The sequence below is a fragment of the Oryzias melastigma genome, linkage group LG3, assembly GCF_002922805.2.
Source record: "Oryzias melastigma strain HK-1 linkage group LG3, ASM292280v2, whole genome shotgun sequence".
Lineage (NCBI taxonomy): Eukaryota > Metazoa > Chordata > Actinopteri > Beloniformes > Adrianichthyidae > Oryzias > Oryzias melastigma.
This window is the reverse complement of record NC_050514.1, coordinates 35,000,962-35,020,497: the sequence shown is the minus strand read 5'-3', so window position 1 is coordinate 35,020,497 and position 19,536 is coordinate 35,000,962. Positions and strand designations below refer to the sequence as shown.

At 45.8% G+C, this 19,536-nt stretch overlaps 1 protein-coding gene across 1 annotated transcript in view; it reads left to right on the top strand.

Moving 5' to 3' along the window:
- The first annotated feature begins 12,279 nt into the window (after positions 1-12,279).
- The window catches only part of fhod1 (formin homology 2 domain containing 1), a 35,330-nt gene continuing 28,073 nt past the window's right edge, over positions 12,280-19,536 (top strand). The window contains exons 1-3 of the mRNA XM_036217469.1: positions 12,280-12,522; positions 19,186-19,292; positions 19,450-19,514. Of these exons, the coding sequence (XP_036073362.1) occupies positions 12,358-12,522; positions 19,186-19,292; positions 19,450-19,514 (337 nt within the window). The 5' untranslated portion in view covers positions 12,280-12,357. The remainder of the gene's footprint in view (positions 12,523-19,185; positions 19,293-19,449; positions 19,515-19,536) is intronic.

The following is a 19,536-nucleotide window of genomic DNA, read 5'->3' as shown; positions in this document are numbered from 1 at the left end:
GGGGGGGGGGTCATCGCTGCTCTCAGTTGTAACTCAGTGAGGATTTGGTGATGACGCTTCCTGTCAGCAGACCGTTGAAGCAGAGAGGCTGTTGAGAAACTCCGGTTGATCTGCTGCTGACCGGAGGACGCCACCGCCGGCCTCCATCGGCCGCCGTCCCGCCAGCTCCATCAGAAACTGGACCTCCATCTGCTCGTTAGCTGCACGGGGGCCGCTCTTTGCATCAGCTGCTTTTGAAAGTTCTCCTCTGGGGAGCGGAACTGCAGAAACACAGCGAGGAGAAGAAGAGGAGGACCGTTGAGCAACAGCAGCGGGACGAGCGGGCCAGCCGAGGTAACGGCCCCCCCTCACCCAGAGGCTGCGCTCTCTGATTGGCTGAGAATGTGGGGAGAAGATGGCAGCGAGGAGAGCGGCCCCCTCAGAGCGGCCTGCTGCCGAAACTCGGAGCAACACGTGCTGACGGGGTCGGGGGAGGGTTCAAATCCCAGCAGGGTTCAGCACACGTGGCATGACGACAGACATCTCACTGTACTTTACTGTACTTTAATGTACTTACTGTACTTTACTGTAATCACTGTACTTTACTGTACTTTAATGTACTTACTGTACTTTACTGTAATCACTGCACTTTAATGTACTTTAATGTACTTTACTGTACTTTAATGTAATCACTGTACTTTAATGTACTTTACTGTACTTTACTGTACTTTAATGTACTTCAATGTAATTACTGTACTTTAATGTACTTACTGTACTTTACTGTAATCACTGTACTTTACTGTACTTTAATGTACTTTACTGTACTTTAATGTAATCACTGTACTTTAATGTACTTTACTGTACTTTACTGTACTTTAATGTACTTTAATGTACTTTAATGTACTTTACTGTACTTTAATGTACTTCAATGTAATTACTGTACTTTACTGTAATCACTGTACTTTACTGTACTTTACTGGACTTTACTGTAATCACTGTACTTTACTGTGCTTTACTGTACTGACCGTACTTCATTATAACTCTCTATACTGCTTGTACTCCTCTGTACTCCTCTGTACTCCTTTGTACTCCTCTGTACTGCTTGTACTCCTCTGTACTCCTCTGTACTGCTTGTACTCCTCTGTACTCCTCTGTACTCCCTGTACTCCTCTGTACTCCTCTGTACTCCTCTGTACTCCTCTGTACTCCCTGTACTCCTCTGTACTCCTCTGTACTCCCTGTACTCCCTGTACTCCTCTGTACTCCTCTGTACTCCCTGTACTCCTCTGTACTCCCTGTACTCCTCTGTACTCCTCTGTACTCCTCTGTACTCCCTGTACTCCTCTGTACTCCTCTGTACTCCTCTGTACTCCTCTGTACTCCTCGGACTCGGACTGTTGCTGAGTTCACCGGTGAAACCTCAGCAGGTAGAAGAGCAGAATTGAGTCTCCAGGAACAGGTGAGTCTGGTTCCACCAGGTGAAATCCTAGAACCACTTCTCAGTAACCGGTTTATGAACCTGCAGAAGAAGCTGAGTACCTGTCGACAGCTTCACACCTTTAATTGTCTTTGTTTGTCAGGGGTTTCTGACCCCGAAACTCAAGGGGACTCTGGACCGTTTCCCAGCGATCTCTGCCCCACCTGGTCATGATCAGCTGATCAGGTGTTTCTGAGAAGTTTCAAGCCTTAGTCACGTGCACCTGTACGGGGTTAACCTGTCCTGGGACAGAAGGAACGTCCCATTGTCGCGCGTGGTCAGTGTACCGTAAAGTATAATGTCCTCAATCATACGGCCTCCGTACGCCACTCTAGTCGTTAAGGTGAGTTCGTACTCCTTACTGACCGCACACATGCACGGGGTGTGCACGTGACACGTTCATGTCTGTAGGAGGTCCACACGAACCACTCTGACTGTCTCTTCTGTCAGTCAGGATGCAGTTCTGCTCACAGACGATCCGGTTCCTGTGAGGAGAGTCTGATCTGGACTCATGTTTGTGTGAGACAGAAGAACATCAGACGTTTGGTCGTTGTTGGACGTCAGTCGTCTTCTTCAACCATCCGTTTGTTCATGTTTCTTCTTTTCTACTGCACAGAAATGATCTTAATCCAGATTAGACCTTAATCCTTTTTCTTTTGCTCACAATAAGACAGTGATCCTAAATTGATTTAATGACATTGTTGTCATTAATTAAAGGTTCAAAGCACGACTCCATTCAAGTCCCTTTGTTTAGTATCACACAAGAACCGGGCGGAGATCAAAAGTCCTCCAAAAATCAAAGCGATCTAGAACATCAAGATTTAAACGCTGCTGCTGCTTCTTCTGTTCTTGTGTTTGGTTCTTCAGTAGTTGTGTATCCAACGTCCTGCGGTTACTTTCATGTTTCTAGAGTTCTTTAGTTCTCATCAGTCCAGAACCTCGTTGTTACTTTGAGTTCATCCAAACGTTGAAATCGTTTCATTCACGTTTAACTGAAGCTCTTCAGCAGCTGAACGTCGACGTCTTCATGTCTGAACGTCCGATCTTCTTAGCTTCCACTTTATGACTGGAAACGTTTCAAATACTGAAATTATTTCCCTCACTGAAATGATCTTTTGATGATTAGCAACTTTTAACCATAAAAAACTTCATCCATGATTATTCAGTTTAGAAAGTGATGTTGTATATCTATCCTGGAATTTCTTTTCTTTCTTTCTTTTGTTCAGTTTATCAATTTTTATAATTAATTTAGGTTTCTTTAATTAAACTTTTCAGTTGATTTCTGGCTTTTGCTTCCAATTTCTCTGATCATTTTTGGATCCGGTCTCCTTTCTTCTGGTGTCTTTTTCCAGTTTAAATGCTGATTCTTCTCCACAGACGTTTGTAGATGTTATTGTCCGCTATTTCCCATCATGCAACACTCCTGTTCTCATGGGTTTTTCATGCTCTCAAAACCAAATTTCAGAACTTCTTTGTGTGCTGCTGTTTCTACAGATGAAGCTCTGATGGTTCCTCTGTTCTGCCTGACGTTCCTCCTCCGGTTCTTCAGCCTTCACATCCCCCACGGTTTAGATCAGGGGACCTCAAACCTTTTCTTGTGAGGGCCACATAACTGCTTTTCTCTCTGACGGGGGCCGGGGTCGGTTTGTAAGCTAACAGAAACAGTCGAACAATCACAGCTTAAACTTAAACATTTGAGGTTTTCCAGAAAGAAACACAGACAAATTTATAATGATTCATATCTGTAATCCTAGCAGAAAATATAAAAATAAAACATTTAAATAACTTGTTATATGACACAACCTGTGATAGATTGGTAGCTGAAGATGCTTAAATTGATAACTAAAAACACTGAAGCTGACAGCTGAAAACACTGAGGCTGAGAGCTGAAAACACTGAAGCTGATAGCTGAAAACACTGAAGCTGATAGCTGAAAACGCTGAAGCTGATAGCTGAAAACACTGAGGTTGATAGCTGAAAACACTGAAGCTGATAGCTGAAAACGCTGAAGCTAATAGCTGAAAACACTGAGGTTGATAGCTGAAAACACTAAGGGTTGATAGCTGAAAACACTGAGGCTGAAAACGCTGAAGCTGTTAGCTGAAAACACTGAGGTTGATAGCTGAAAACGCTGAGGTTGATAGCTGAAAACGCTGAAGCTGATAGCTGAAAACGCTGAAGCTGATAGCTGAAAACACTGAAGCTGATAGCTGAAAACGCTGAAGCTGATAGCTGAAAACACTGAGGTTGATAGCTGAAAACGCTGAGGTTGATAGCTGAAAACGCTGAAGCTGATAGCTGAAAACACTGAGGTTGATAGCTGAAAATGCTGAAGCTGATAGCTAGCTAAGTTATTAGCAAAGTGCCAAATAAGCAGAAAAAACTCAAAAACGTCTAAATTATTCAAAACAGCTAGCATGTAGCTGAAATATTATCTAAATTCAAAATTAGCCTTAAAAAACTTGAAAACATGTCTAATTCAGCCCACACATTTAGCAGGGACGGGTCAAAGGTGGAGGAGGGCCGATCCGGCCTGTGGGCCGTAGTTTGGGAACCCCTGGTTTAGACGGAACCACCGGATCACTGGGTTCATTCACTCAACGATCTCTGATAAACTTTGCAGTCTGAGGTTGTTCCTGCAGCGTTCTTCTCCTCCGTCATCCTGGAGGACGTTGAGAACCTGCTGGTCGGGTTCTCTGACGTCTCATTTCTCAGATGTTTGTTTTGTTGATTGCAAACTTGAGACGATCAGCGTCTAAAGTTCAGAAGTCTGTCCTGGTTTTTTCCGTCGGTTTTAAGTTGATTGATTCGTTTCTGAGGTTCGACTTTGTTCTGCTGCCGCTTCAGAAGGTTTTCATGCTTCTTTCTCCGTGTTTCAGGTTTTTAGTTCAGACGCATTTTCAAATATTTGATGTTGTAATTAAAGTTTATTCACTAAAGTCTTTACGTTTTCATTGAAGTCTCTCAGCAGTAAGTTACCATGATGATGGCTGAAGTCTGGATCTAGAATCTTCTTCCATCAGGAACGTCATGTTCTCCTGTGGAGTCCTGCAGCTTCAGCTGCGTTTCCTCTCATTTTTATTCATATTCATCTAGATAAATCTGTTCTTCATTTTCCTCATTTAAATCTTCATTTCCTTTGGTGGCTTCATCCTTCATTCAGATCGTTTCCATGACAACAGAACATGTGTTTGGAGATGGAGCTCATCTGGGTTCGGTGACGTCTTCACACCTTCTGTCCGTCTAAAGTCTTTTTGCTCTCAGGGTTTCGGGTTTTGGGGCTGCAGCCTCAGGATCTGCAGATCCAAACTTCTCTGAAACGTTTACATCAGCAAAGACGGTTTGAGGTTTTCTGGTTTTCTGTTCTCCGGCTTTGAAACAAACTTGTGAGTTTTTAACTCAGAGGTGCATAAATGAAGTCATTTAGGTTTTGATTATTGTGATGTTCTCTCAGAGGGAAACAAATCCGATCTGCTGATCTGCTGATTCACTGATCCCCCTCCATCCCCCACACATATTGACTCTCAGTTTAGTGAACTTTAATGCGAACAGCTGATCTCTGCGGTCCGCTGACCCGAGTCCATGAGGGGTTCTGCCGACCTTCCCTGACCCGCATTAAACTTTAAACCTTTTTATCAAAAATGAATTCTCCCAGTTTGATTGTTTCTGTTTGTCATTTTTTCCTTTTTCTGTTGTTTTTGGTTTTATTTCTTATAATTCTTAAGTTCTTTGATTTTGTTCATTTGTTTGTTTTCTGAGTTATTAAAAAATGATAGAACTTCAGTAAAGGACAGCAATAAACAGATGACAAAAGTCTAACTTTAATGAAATGAAGTTTAACTACAAATGGGATTTTCAAACTAACATTGAACGTTTTCAGAATCCTGAAGCTGCAGATTTTCTTCAGAACAACATTTTCATTCATTCATTCAAAGCTCTCAGTGAAGCTCTGGAACGTGTTCAGGCCACACAGGTTCCACAGGTGAGCTCATCATGTTTTCACTCACCCTCCAGGTGAGCCTGAGGCGGGTTCCTCTCAGCAAACTGCTCGATGACGACACTCTTATCTCCAGAGGAATTTTGGAGGGATTATTTTAGTCCTGCATGAGTTTTAAATAACTCGCTGTGTCAGAATATCAAAGCCTTCACCTCACCTGCTTCTAAATTTAGAGGTTGGAAATACCTGCTGCTGTCTGTCACCATCTGTACCTGCAGGCAGAACGTCCTGCTGAAGGTTCACACTGTGGAGAATGACCGGAGAGGAGAGAATGGAAAAACCCAGAAACCTCTCGTTAACCCACAACATGATCCACGCTCACACCTTTTTCTCTGAACTGGATCTGTTGGTGTGAAGAAAAGCAGACGAGGATCCAGAAACACGACGACGTCGTCTGATGACCGTCCTCGCGATCTCCTCTCACCGCAGATCTCCACGTTCAAGAAAAACTTTCTACAGTTTCACCAAAAGACACGGCTATGCTCCTCACTCATTCATTCACTCATTCGTTCATTCGTTCGTTCGTTCATTTGTTCATTCATTCATTCGTTCGTTCATTTGTTCATTCATTCATTCGTTCGTTCATTAATTCGTTCATTTGTTCATTAATTCGTTCATTTGTTCATTCATTCGTTTGTTCATTCATTCGTTCGTTCGTTCGTTCGTTCATTTGTTCATTCCTTCATTCATTCATTCATTCATGTCTGTTTTGTTCAGCTCAAACAGGAAATGGAAACCACAAAAGAGAAAACTAACAAAATAAAGCAGGAAGAGAAACAATCATCAGTATTTTAAAGTTCAAAATGCCGATGAAAGAGAAGAAGCAGGAACCCCTAAAAACCGCTGAGTAAACTAAAACGAAGCAACCGACGGCGCTCATCGGTGAAGATGACGCCTTCAGAGCTTCAGGCTTTGCTGTCCCGCTGCCGCCCCGGGGGCCTCTGCCTGTGGGGGAGGGGGTGTCTGTCCATCAGTCATCGTGTCCTCCCCCCACAGCCCCGCAGAGCTTGCACAAGTCCGGCCCGGCCTGTTTATCTGATCCCTGTGAGTTTCCCTCTTCCCTGTGGATGCGGCGCTTGTGAAAGAACTGGCGAGCTGGTGGCTCGTGTTCGTGGGGTGATCTGGCTCCGACCGCTCAGCAGGATGGATGCNNNGGGGGGGGGGTCACCGAGCCAAATGCAACGCAGGACAAACCTGAAGGCCGGTTTGGGGTCGCCTGCAGGTGACCCTTCAGGAGCTCTAGAACCGAGCTCTAAGTCTTCTGGTCCTTGACCGGGTCGGCCGGATCCAGCAGCCACACACCACCACACTGCTGCCTGCTCCACTGTGGTTTCCATGGTAACGGGATGATGCTGCAGGTGATCTGAGCCACGTCTCTCTGTTTATCAGATCAACTGAAATCTGTGTGTTTTTTTTATGAAGGTTTGAACTTTGACGGTTTAACCCTTTAGCACCGGAGCTCCAGTGTTTCTCTATTTTGATTTAGTGTAACTTTTCAAAAGTTACAGAAAGTTTTTGTGTTTAAGAGTCACTGGTGACGCCTCAGGTCAGGTCTTAAAGGGTTAAAGCAAAAGTATGAAAATGTTTACACCTGTTTAAAAAAGGTTTGTTTTAAAATATAAAGTTGACTCTACTTCATGGATTTCGTCTATTTTCTCTGAATTTAACTCTTGTGATAAACGAGGAAACATTATTTCTGAAACTGAATAAATTGGTTTCCAGTTCGTATGTTTGCTCCAAACTCTCCTGAGAATGTTGTTAACAAACGTCATGAATCCGACATGTTTGTTTGTTCATTTTTAAAATCACAGTAAAGATAAAAACAGAATTCCTGAAGAACCAAAGACGCCTCCGACCTTCTGTTCTTTCTCTTCATCGTTATGGTTCCTGAAGTCACATGTTTCTGCAGAGTCCGGTCCGGTCCGGTCCGGTCCGGTGTGTAAACTGTGTGGTCACTCAAGTGAAAAAGACCCTCCAGAGTTCAGCGCCTGATGCCAAAACCAACAGTGACGCTGTCACCGATCCAGCTGCTGACCGAATGAGCAGATTGGGTCATAAACCAAACATGATCGTCACCAATGTGCAGGAGCTTTTACTTTGACAGTTCAGCGTCCTGTTTTACTTTGAAGAGGTAACCATCGCTGTAAGGTGAAGCTACCCAGCCCACAGAGCCAAGTGCCCCCAAACGTAGGCGCCAAATTGGTTTGTCCACAGTTTCTGTGGTGGCCCCGCCCGCTGCTGCCCCCATTGGCTCAAGCGGACACTCAGTGGGTTAGCTCGCTATGCTAGCCAGCCGCCTGGTGGAGAATGGAGTTCGCTAGCTCAAAATGACAGAGCTAGTTAGCTCTATACAGAGGATCATGCTAGCATGCTACATGCTAACTAGCAGGCAACGCTGTCCGTCAGGCAGCTGGCTGACCAACATGTGAAACAGCACAACGATCAGGACGGAAACGACGGATTTTTGTGAGACTTTAAAAAAAACTTTAATGTGTGTCATTCGGTGTAAATTAGGAAAAACCTTCTGGAGAAGGTAGAAAGGAGGGAGAGCGGTCAGGGGGTGTTCCAGTCCTGGGGGGTTCTGAAGACGGTCTGATCTCTTCACCTGGAAGGTGAAACTTTCCTTTTTCTTAGTCGTATTTGTTGCTTCCACCTTTCTGGATCGAAAGCTTCGGCTGCTGGGGGTCAAAGGTGGCTCCCCCCTCCATGAAGACCAGAGAAGGACCTGAGAAGGATCCAGACTCTGCACCCGGAGAGTTCACTCACCGGCTGGGTGGAGCGCACGAGCTCGCATGAACCCAAACGAGAAGCAGCTGCTCTGCAGAGGTTGGGAGACAGTCGCCATGGCAACGGGGGCTCATAACAGGGCTGCGGAGCCAAAACCGAGTTCAGGTCGGGGTGTTGTGGGATGGATCACATGTCTCCACCTCCAGGTCAGAGATCAGGAGAGTCAGAGAGCAGCTTCTTCTTTTCACGCTCTCAGCTCTCCTTCCTCTTTGCTTCCTCTGACCTCATGACGGATCACAGTTCAGGAGAAGAAGATGAGCAGAGCTGAGGGGGCGTGGCCTCTGAGTCACCAGGGCAATCATGAGCCAATGGTTAAGAGGCCAAAGTCCTGTGTGTGCGTTAATGTGTGTTTGTGTGTCTGTGCATGTGTGCATGTGTGTGTGTGTGTGCATGTGTGTATGTGTGTGCACACATGCGTCTGTTTGCATATGAGGGTCTTATGTGTGTGTGCACGTCTTTGTGTGTTTTTGAGTTTGTGTGCATGTGTGTACCTGTGTGTTTGTGTGTGAGGGTGTGTGTACCTGTATGTGTGTGTGTGTGTGAGGGTGTGTGTGCGTGTGTGTGTGTGTGTGTGTGCATGTGTGTCTCAGTGCTTGTGTTTCTGAGATTGTGTGTCTCCATGTGTTTGTGTTTCATCCAGTTTCATCACTTTTCTTATGAAATCCTGCAGCCAGTCTCCAGCACAGCGATGGAGGAATGCTGCCCCCTGCTGGCAACAATCATTATCCTCCTGAGTTCTCCGACAGGCTCTATACAGGCCTCTCCTCTGTCTCCTTCATCTACCTCCTCCTCCTCTACCTCCTTCATGCTCTCACTCTGCTTCTTCCTCATCTTCTCATTTTTGTTAAAGACAGGTGAACTCACCTGAATGCTGCATTTTATGGTCCAGATGTTTCCACACCTGGTGGATGTGCTGATCCACTTCGTTCATTAATGTGGTCGTTGGAGCTCTGTAATGACCAGGAAGTGACATCACAGCCGTTATCTGTTTCTTTTGTGGGAAAATAAGTGGAGAGTTGTACAAATGTGTAGTGTTCATTCATTCATCCATTAGTGTGTTTGTGACGTCATTCAATCATCCATGTTTTGATTCAGTCTTTATTCATTCATTCATTAAATCTTTTATTCATTTTTTCATTCATTTATTCATTCATTCATGTGTGTGTGTAATGTTATTTAACTCATTAGTTCATTCATTTATTTGTTATTTCATGAATGAATTTATCCATTTCTTTATACTTTTATTCATTCATTCACTAAATCTTTTTTTCATTTTTTCAATATTCATTCATGTTTGCATAGCGTCATTTATTCATTCTCTTATTCAGTCGTTCATTCATGTGTGTGTAATGCGGTGCAGATCTGTTGAGATGTTTTGCTGACGGCATTAGAATTCTGTTTTTGGATTAGAGAACTTTGATTTTGTGTTTTTTTGTTTTTCATGTCTTGTAGATGTTTCTGATACAGTCATAATCATTAATATTTGTTTTGGGTTTATCTTCATTTTTTTATCCGTGCATGTTCAGTCCAACCCCGGGCCTCGAGGGCCTCGAGGGCCTCGTTCCTGCATGTTTTCTAGCATACCTGCTCTGGCATGTTCTAATTGGCGGGACTCACCTGAACCAGGTAATCAGTCATTATTATATTTCATTTCCTCATTTATAAAGCACCTTTCACCACCAGCCCAGGAGGCCCACAGTGCTGTACACAGAAAACACAATAACAATCCTTAAAACAATTTAAAAAATAAATACATAAAATTCTGTTTAAAAAGAAATTAAAATTAACATGATAAAAAGCAGCTAGACAGACACTATAGAGGAACAGTTCGACTTTAAAACTCTCCAAAGTGTGACCGCTCTAATAGCTGGTGGACACTGACTCAGTTTAGGAGCCAGAACAGAAAAGGCTCGATCTCCCTGGAGCGGACATTTGGTTCTCGGAACCAGAAACAAACACTGGTCCGTAGAACCTAAATGATTTAGAATCAGATCAGAGAGGTAGACGGTTCTGTACCTGCCAGTGATTTGAAACAAAAACAAGAATTTTCATACTGATCAGATAATACACTGGCAGCCAGTTCAAACCAGGACTGGGGTCATGTGATCAAACCTCTTAGTACCATGTTTAAATCTGGCCGCTGCAGTCTGGTGATTGGGGCCTTGGGTAACCCGGCATGTGAGGAGCTGCAGGAATTCAGCAACAACACAAACGTGTGGGTCACTATTTCAAGGTTTGACTTGGATATGAAGGACTTAATCCTGGACAAACGGAGCAGGACCTGGTTACTGCATGTATTTGAAGGTCCAGTCTCAGGACAGCATCAAGCTTCACTCCCAAGGTCATGACCACAGTCAGAGAGAGAGAGAGGAGGCCCAGACCATGATCCTCACGCCCACTAGAGGAAAACACGACTTCTGTTGTCATGAGAAGGTCTTGCAGACACTGCAGCCCTCGAGGCCTGGAGTTACCTATCGCTGGTCTAAGAGCTGGGCTGTGGTGTAGTGGTTAGCACTTTCCCCTCACAGTGAGAAGGTCCTTCCTGGGTGGAGTTTCAGGAGGGGTTTCTCCACTTTCCTCCTGCTGTCCAAAGACACGATCCAGAGCTTCACTATGACTCTAAATCCTGTGGGAGTGTGAGACCCTGCAGAATGGTTCAGGGGAACCCCGCCGCCACCTCATCGTCACTGGGATAGGCTCCAGCAACCCTGAAAGGCTTCAGGCGGTTTGATGGACGGACTGATTTCCCTCACAGCCTGAAGGCATCGTGATCTGAAGGTTGTTTTGAAAAATTTGCGGATCATCTTTTGGCGGCGGCGAGTTTGTTTTGGCTGATTCTGGAGGTTCCTGCTGTGACCTGCTCATGAATCCTGTGATGAAACTCAGAACCTGTTCAGAGACCCGAAAACTGTTCCTTTCTGTTCGGCTTCAGTCCTCTGAGCCTCAGGAAGGTTAAAACTTCCTTTAACTCATCAGATGACCTTTAACCTCACAGGCCGTGACCATGTGTCGGCTCCACAGGTTCTCTGACCACACACCGACCCAACACGTCTCTGTCCAGAAGACTCCTGATAATAACAATAATAACACAGGAGAGTCATCCTGAACGGTTGCGATGAGTTTTCATGTTTTTGATCCTCTCTGCTGTCATCATCAGCAGACAGCAGAGGGCGCTGAGGTCCTGACTCTGACCTTTCCCTCCGACCCTCATGGTTCCTTTGTTTTTGAGACCTAATGAGAGGATTCAAAGGGAAGCGGAGACGTGACGTCATTCCACTGTTACACGTGAACGATCATGATCACTGACAGCAGATCTGCACGCGACTGTTCAACAAGATCAGCTCAGAAAGATCATCTCCACTGACCTCCAGACTGTATGATGACGTCAACCTGCTCAACAGGTCTCAGGACTCCGCCCCCAATCATCAAGCTTTTGATGTGACAATCCTTCACAATAAAAGCATGAATCTGGGGTTCTAACTCCTTTAAGATAAAAAAAAAAAATCCTTCATGAAAACAATTAATAATAAAATTGGCAACATTAATATAGACCTCAATCACAAAATAAGAAAAGGACACTGAAGAAGTCAGATTCAATCCCAGAATGCCTTGCAGTAACAACTTTGTGATGATTTCCAGAATGTTTGAGGTCATAAAATGATTTTTACCATAAACGGAGCTGCTGTTTCCTGAGATACAGGAAGGAAATGGGATAAAGGAAAACGTCTGCATAATAATAAAACATAACTAGTTTATTTTTATTAAAAGTTTGATTCCTTTGAAAATAGTTTTATCCGATATTCTAAAGTAGAGGTAATCAAAGGTGGTAGAAAAACTCATCTGTACGTGACTATAATAAAACCCGACCCAGCTGTGAAGTTGGACACTTTAGTTTAAACTCAATAAGCTGAATAAACCTTTAGAAACGCGGTCCAGAAAAGTTTCATGTTCATAAAAGCGGATGCGTGTTTTATTTTGAAAGGCCGCAGCGGAAGCGTCAGTGCGCGCTCCCAGTCAGCTTGTCTACGGGGACGCGCCTGTCATTTAAAAGTCTCCTCGGATCAGGACGCACGCGCCCCTGCAGCTCCCGCCGCCAGCGCTCGCGGCTCTCCCGGCCATGGCCTCCGTCACGTGCCGGGTCCAGTTCCTGGAGGACTCGGACCCGTTCGTCTGCACGAACTTCCCCGAACCGCGCAGACCTCCGACCGTGGACCTGGAGGAGAACCTGCCTCTGAGCGAGCAGATCCCGGCCATTCACAAGCTGCTGGACGCGCCGCACAAGGTGGGTCGGAACCGGGTCTCACAGAACTCTGTTTGCTCCACCGGGAAGCTCCTCGGATTCTCTGTTCAGAACTTCCTCTGGTTCTGCTGGAACTTCAGAACCAGTTTTGTAGTTTGAACAGAACCAGTTCTTATGGAAAAGTTCTGTTAGGAACTGATCTGCCTTGCTCCAAAGTCCAGAACTCTGAGCTTCATCTCCAGGTTCTCCTGGACCTGTTGATCTGAGCCGGGCTGGTTTAGAACCTTCAGCTCCAGCCCTTCAGAGGAGCATCCAGATCTTTGTCTTCTACCAACCAAAACTTTTTGAAGAACTCCTGGTTTTGGTTCCACCTGCAGAAACGGGTCCGGTTGGCCCGATTTGCTGAGTCCGGGTCATTTGGTCTTCCAGCTTTCAGTTAACAGATGGACAATTCGGATCTCCTCCCTGAAACCCCTCCTTCCCACAATCCTTTGCAGCCTCTGAAGTGAAGGAGAACTTGGATTCTTGATCCAGAGAGGTTGATTCTGCTGGAAGTTCTGGTCCGCCGGTTCTGTGGAAGAACCCGGCTCGTGTGCAGAAGAAGATCTGTGGTTCTCAGATCTTTTTGCTTCATATGTTTCATTTGGTTAGTCCTGTTGGGTTCTGGTCCGTTTTCTCTCCTTTATGAGGGAACCGGAGGACAGATGTTCTTCAGAACCAGATGTTTGTCTGGACCACAGTCCTGCAGGTCAAATGAAGCCGATCTTCAGATTCTCCCTGATTGGACTTTGGTCAACTGCTGTCTCTTCTCTGCCGGTCTGGATCTGTGATCTGGATCTGGATCTGGATCTGGATCGGGATCTGTGATCTGGACCTGTGATCTGTGATCGGGATCTGTGATCTGGATCGGGATCTGTGATCTGGACCTGTGATCTGGATCTGTGACCCGGATCTGTGATCTGGATCTGTGATCTGGATCTGTGATCTGGACCTGTGATCTGGATCTGTGACCCGGATCTGTGATCTGGATCTGTGATCTGGACCTGTGATCTGGACCTCATGTTCAGCTTTTGGGTTTAATTTACGGAGTTATCGGACCTTCTGGATTCTTCTGTCGTGTTCCTTCCTTCACCTTTTAAGGCAGAAATCTTCAGTGGAAGATTTCTGACGGCCTGAATTCTTCTCGTGGTCGGGAAGCTACAGCCGGTCCCGGTGCAGCAGAACTCCTGCAGATCCGATCAGCTGTGAGAACAAAGTAAACGTTCCTTCATCTTCAGCAGACAGAACCGGACCCTCCTTAGAGGATCGTGGTCTGGAGACCGCCGGGTCGATGGCGTGGATAAAAAAACTCAATGTTGGGACTGATGTAAACTTTTCTCCCAGATTTAATTCTGCTTTGAGCGTACAGAGACGTTACCCAGAATGCATCAGTACCTGAAGCAAATCTGAACGTGTTGACGTGGGTTTGAAATCTCAGGTAGAACTCGTGTTCAGAATGACGGAACTTTTATTACCAAAGAAAAAATCAGAATCCTGTTGAAGGTGAACGATGTGGCGCCGCAGACGTGGTGATGCAGGTACGGCGACGATTGGCTGATACGTGGCGTTGAATACATGGCAGCGTAAACATTGTTGCAGATATGACAACACCAACATGGCGTGACTCTAGGTGGCGCTCTTCCTGAAGCTCAGTCGTCATGGTAACAGAACGTTTTAATTTAGCGAGTGAAGAAAACTTAGATTCAGTGAAGGAACTGCTGATGTTTCGTGCCGACCTTCACTTCCTCCTCCTCTGCTGTTCCTTCAGACGCCTTTCATCGTTTGCATCGTTCTGCTGAGCTGCATTCATGCAGGAATCAAACCTTCAACTGTTCCTCTGCTCCACAGCCTCCAAGGTTGTCACTGAGCCTGCAGAAGTTCTGCTCAAGAGCACCTCAGGAGTGTAGTACACCAAATGTGGACAGAGGGAACAGCAAAGGACATTTTATCACGGAGTGCTTCATCTGGTGAGGGCTGTTCCGTCGACGGTCTCCAGCTGACCACCTCTTCATCTAAAGTGTTGATGGTTCAGTCAGAACCTGCAGCGCTCAGATCGGACCTCAGCTCTGTGTCTCTGGACGTTTCTGGCTGGAGAACCGCTCCGGCTTGTTGCAGGGAGTCTTGTTTTCCTGACAGGAAGTGACCGCAGCAGCACCACCCTCCCAGATCACTCAGCCATGACTCACTTTTACACAACAGGTCGACTGCGCAGGCTAAAGTCCGCAGGCGGCTGCGTCACGCCTCTGTCTGTGAATGTTTGGAGGTCATTCCTGATTCTTGCATCATCATCATCATCATGATGATGATGAGGCGGCTGACGTTTACAGGACAGTTGATGGAAACGTGTGAATACAGCTGTGACCTCTGACCTCTAAGGATGGGGCCATTTAATGCTAAGACTATAGCGAGGGGTTTTAGGCCACGCCCACTCCTGTCCTTTCCTCAGCTCCACCAGGAGACGGGAATCCTCAGCGGTTTAGATCTGAGGTTTCCGACTCGTCTCCTCCATCCTCCTGCTCCCCCTTCAGAGGATCAGCTGATCTACTGGAGGATCAAAGATGAAATGTTTTCTCCAGCTGTCGTAGTCATGACGGAACGATGACATCATCAGGCATGTAACCTGAATGGTTCAGAGAATACGGAGTGTTTCCGCCTGACGTGAGCGTCAAACATCTGCAGCTGAGCTGTGTGGAGCTCCGCCCACACCAGGAGTCCTGATCAGGATGCTGCTTCAGAAGTGGATTAACAGAAGCTCTCTCAAATGCTTCAGGAGTTGGGTCAGCGTCTGGCTCGTCTGTGGTCCTCCTCCGGCTCAGCCGCTCCACCGCCGTTCCCTTCAGCCTCTGGAACCTCTCAAAGTGCTGCTTCCACTTCTCTCCGGTCCTTAATTGTTACCATCATACCACAGCGCTGGAGCAAAGATCTGCAGAGGAGATATCCACTAAGACATTCCATCCATTCTCTGCTGCGTGGACCCCCCCCCCCCATTACAGGAAGAGGTGGGGCCTGTAAACAGCAGATAAGCGTGGACGAGCAGACGGACGGACGTAATGGTCACAGCGGCGAGCAGATAACGCTCAGCAGGTCCTTCCTGCGTCTGCGGATGTGCAGCCGGATGCTGAGAGGTCTGCAGAGCGACTGCGCTGAAACCACCAGTTCAAAGCATGACTCATCATGTTCGGTCAGGTGGTTTGGGTCTGGTAGAACCACACGAGGTTCTGGAGGGAAATCGGATGATCCAGAAGGAGATGTCTGCTGGCAGAGACGGACCTCTGAAATGGTTCAGGCTCTCGGGTCGTCGTGTTCTCCAACGTCTGCAGGAGATCCACTGTGGATCAGAACCAGGAACAGAACCAGCAGAGATCCTCCTACAGCCGGAGTGTCAATCGAACAGGATAAACATTTACTGAACACTTAAAACTATATTATTAAAACGTTAAAACAGAAATTTTTTAACATAATTATGAATAATAAAAATGCAGGAATATTATTCCAGAATAAATCAACTTAAACCTTAAATAACTTTCAATATTTTACTCTCCATAAAAATATATTTTATCAAAATTATCCAAGTTAGAAATGAGCTCATGATAACATCGGGTCATTAATAACAATAAAATGATCTGGAGGGCCGGATCCGGCCCCCGGGCCGTGACTTTGACATGTGCTCTACAGGATCAGCCGCTCCGTGATCTGCTGAGGTTAGGTTCTGGTTGTGACACAGTTCTGGACATGTTCCAGGTGATCCTGTCCCAACACGACTCGGTTTAATGAAGCGGCTTTTGTTCTGCTAACATGACTCGGCAGATCTTTCTGCCTCCGCATGGACGCTGACGGCAGAAAGATCTCGTCTCGGATCGGAGATGGAGTCGACTTCCAAAAAAGGTGAAAGCGCTTCAGGATTCTGAAAACTCCGTCCAGAACCAGAGAAAGTTCAGACGCTGAGAGGAGCTGCAGAACGCCACGGTCCCTCTTTAGAGGACAGGAAGTGATGCGTCGCTGTGACGCCTCCTGGTACCTTTGATCCCCAACAACCCAGACTGGATCAGAGGCGGGGCCAAAAAAAGTTTTACTTTAAGATAACTTTACTACTCCTACAGTAAAAAGTATTCATTCATGCAGGAAAAAGTACTTGGAATCTGAACGATGTGAACATTCTGGTCTTTTCAGAGACAAACTAGAATCATTTCCGTCGGACGTTCACATCCTGTTTACGTTTTAGCTAATGATGGATGGATTCTCTGATCTCTGTGAGGAGATTCTCTGATCCTGTTGAGTGAGAATCAATAACCTTGTTAGCGTCTGTTCAGTGAAGACCTTTGGTCCGTGTTGAAGGTCATTCAAGGTCGTCCTGCTGCTTCAGGTTCTCACTTTGAAGCTGAAATCCAGGAACCGTTTTTATTCAGAGATCCGAGGAAGGTTCTGAAATAAAAATGAACTGCATGAAACCGGATCCGAGCAGCAGAGTGACATCCTGCGTTCCCGTCCGCTCTGTTCTAGTAGAAGTACTGGAGTGAATGTACCTGTTGTCTGGAGCCAGCAGGTGTAAAGGTCATAGGTCAGCTTAGACGGATCAGGGAGCCTGAAGGAGGACGTAGCGCTCGTCAGCTGAGGGGAATGCGGCGCTGCTGGTCCTGGCGCTCGGTCGGCGTTCCTTCAGCCTCACGGCGGAGCCGGCTCGGCGCGGTGACTCAGACGGACAGAAATACAACTGTTTATGATGGGGGTTCAGGGAGGGGGCGGCGGGAGGTTTGCTCCAGAACAGCTGGTCCTGTCGGCCTTTGAGGCCTCATGAAGATCAGGGTTCTGGGGAACCGGGATCTTGGGGAAGACCGGTTCTGGTTCTCCTCAGAGGGTTCTGATGCAGTTTGTCATGGAGTCATGGAGCCGCCGGATGACCTTCAAACTCAAGGTCACGGTGAGCCGCTGGAGCTCACTTATGCCGTAAACGCTCTGAGGAAGAGAAAACCTTTTTATCAGTCGACTAATCACCAATTATTTTTACCGATTAGTCGATTGATCATTCACAAAGTGGATGTAGAGCACACATCTTAACCATCATTAACTTTAAACTAACTAAAAATAAAGACAATAAAGATGATAGTTTAGTAAACTCTGAATGAATCGTTCAGCTTCTGTCCGATAGATTCTGGGATCAAAACGAGATTAAATCCAATGAGAGAGATGAGGAATATACTCTCCATCAAACTGGTTTTGACAGGTGACCTTTGACCCTACACCACATGTGTCAAAGTCACGGCCCGGGGGCCGGATCCGGCCCTCCAGATCATTTTATTGTATTGTTATGAATGACCCGATGTTATCTTGACTCATTTCTAACTTGGATAATTTTGACAAAATATATTTTTATGGAGAGTAAAATATCGAAGATTATTTAAGGTTTAAATTGATTTATTCTGGAATAATATTCCTGCCTTTTTATTATTACTAATTATAGTAAAAAGTTAAAGTTTTAAAGTTTTAAAAATTAGCATTTCCTAAGATTTTTTTAGACTGTTTTGGAGTTTAGGTGATATTTCAGCTACATTTTAGCTGTTTTGGTCAACCTACGTTTGTTTTTCAGTTTTTTAGGCTAATTTGATGTTTAGCTCATATTTTAGCTGCTATCAGCTTTAGCGTTTTCAGCTATCAGCACTAGCATCTTCAGCGGCCAAATTCAGCTTCCAGCATCACACTCGCATTATCACAGGTAATGATAAATATCTAGTTCATAATTATGTTAAAAAGTTAGGGTTTTAACGTTTTAAAAATGTAGTTTTAAGTGTTCATTAAATATTTATCCTGTTCGGGCCGCGATCTAAGGTGTGATCTGGATGTTGGCCCCCTGTGTGATTTGACAGTCCTGCCCTACACCATCCATCAAACTGGTTTTGACAGGTGCCCCGCCCATCAAGATGATGTAACAATGTAATATCAGTTTTATATATAAAATGGTAAATGGTAAATGGCGTATACTTGTATAGCGCTTTCTACCCTCCTTCGAGGGCCCAAAGCGCTTCACAGTCACAGACCCATTCACCCATTCACCCATTCACACATTCACACACTGGTGGTGGCTCCGCTGCCGAACACTGGCGCCAACCTCCCACCAGAGGACATTCTCTAATAAAGGTTAGATAGGGTCAAAGGTCGCCTGTATATTCCTGATCTCTCTAATGAGGTCGACATCTGAAACAAGGACGTTTTTTTCAGATAAAGTTTAAAGTTTTTAAAGATAAAGTTTTGGTCTCACTGACTCAGATATAACTAAAGTGCTCAGAACTTTGTTCAACTTCACTACTGACTCCACAGAATAGGAAGTAACGACCGATCGACTATCAAATTAATGGTCGACTGTTTTAATACTTGATTAGTCGACTAATCACAGCAGCTCTAATGAAGAGTCTGAGTTGACTGAAGCGAGGAGGACCCAGAACCGGACTCTGAGGAGGTTCTGAAGGTCCGAGTTTCAGTGACCTGTAATGAGTTTGGTGTTTGAGGAACAAACGTTTTTATTTTTATGATTTATGACAGAGACAGAAACACTTCCGTTGGATTGTCTTTACTGTTACTGATCCTCTGCCCCCCTCAGCCTGTCACACCCCCCCTTCTGTGTTGTCATGGACACTGATGGACGCTCCTCCCCTTTCTCGTCTTCTCTGACAGCTGGAGGACTGCACCCTCCAGGTGAGCCCGAGCGGACACTACCTGGACCTGGACTCGTCTCTGGCCGAGCAGCGAGACGAGCTGGAGAGCTTCTACGACGACGTGACGTGAGAACTTCTTCTCCTCCTCAGGACTGAAGGTCGTCTCCCTTCAGTCCGCGGCCTCTCCCCCCCCCCATTCTTTCCGTTCCTCCACCGTCCTTCTTTCCAAACTCTAATCCTGGCGGGCTCCACGCTGGATTTCTGACGTCTGCTGTTTCCACAGGAAGGGAAAGAAGCCGGTTCTGATCCTGAGGACCCAGCTCTCCGTGCGCGTCCACTCCATCCTGGGTAAGTATCCGTGTGGGGTTTG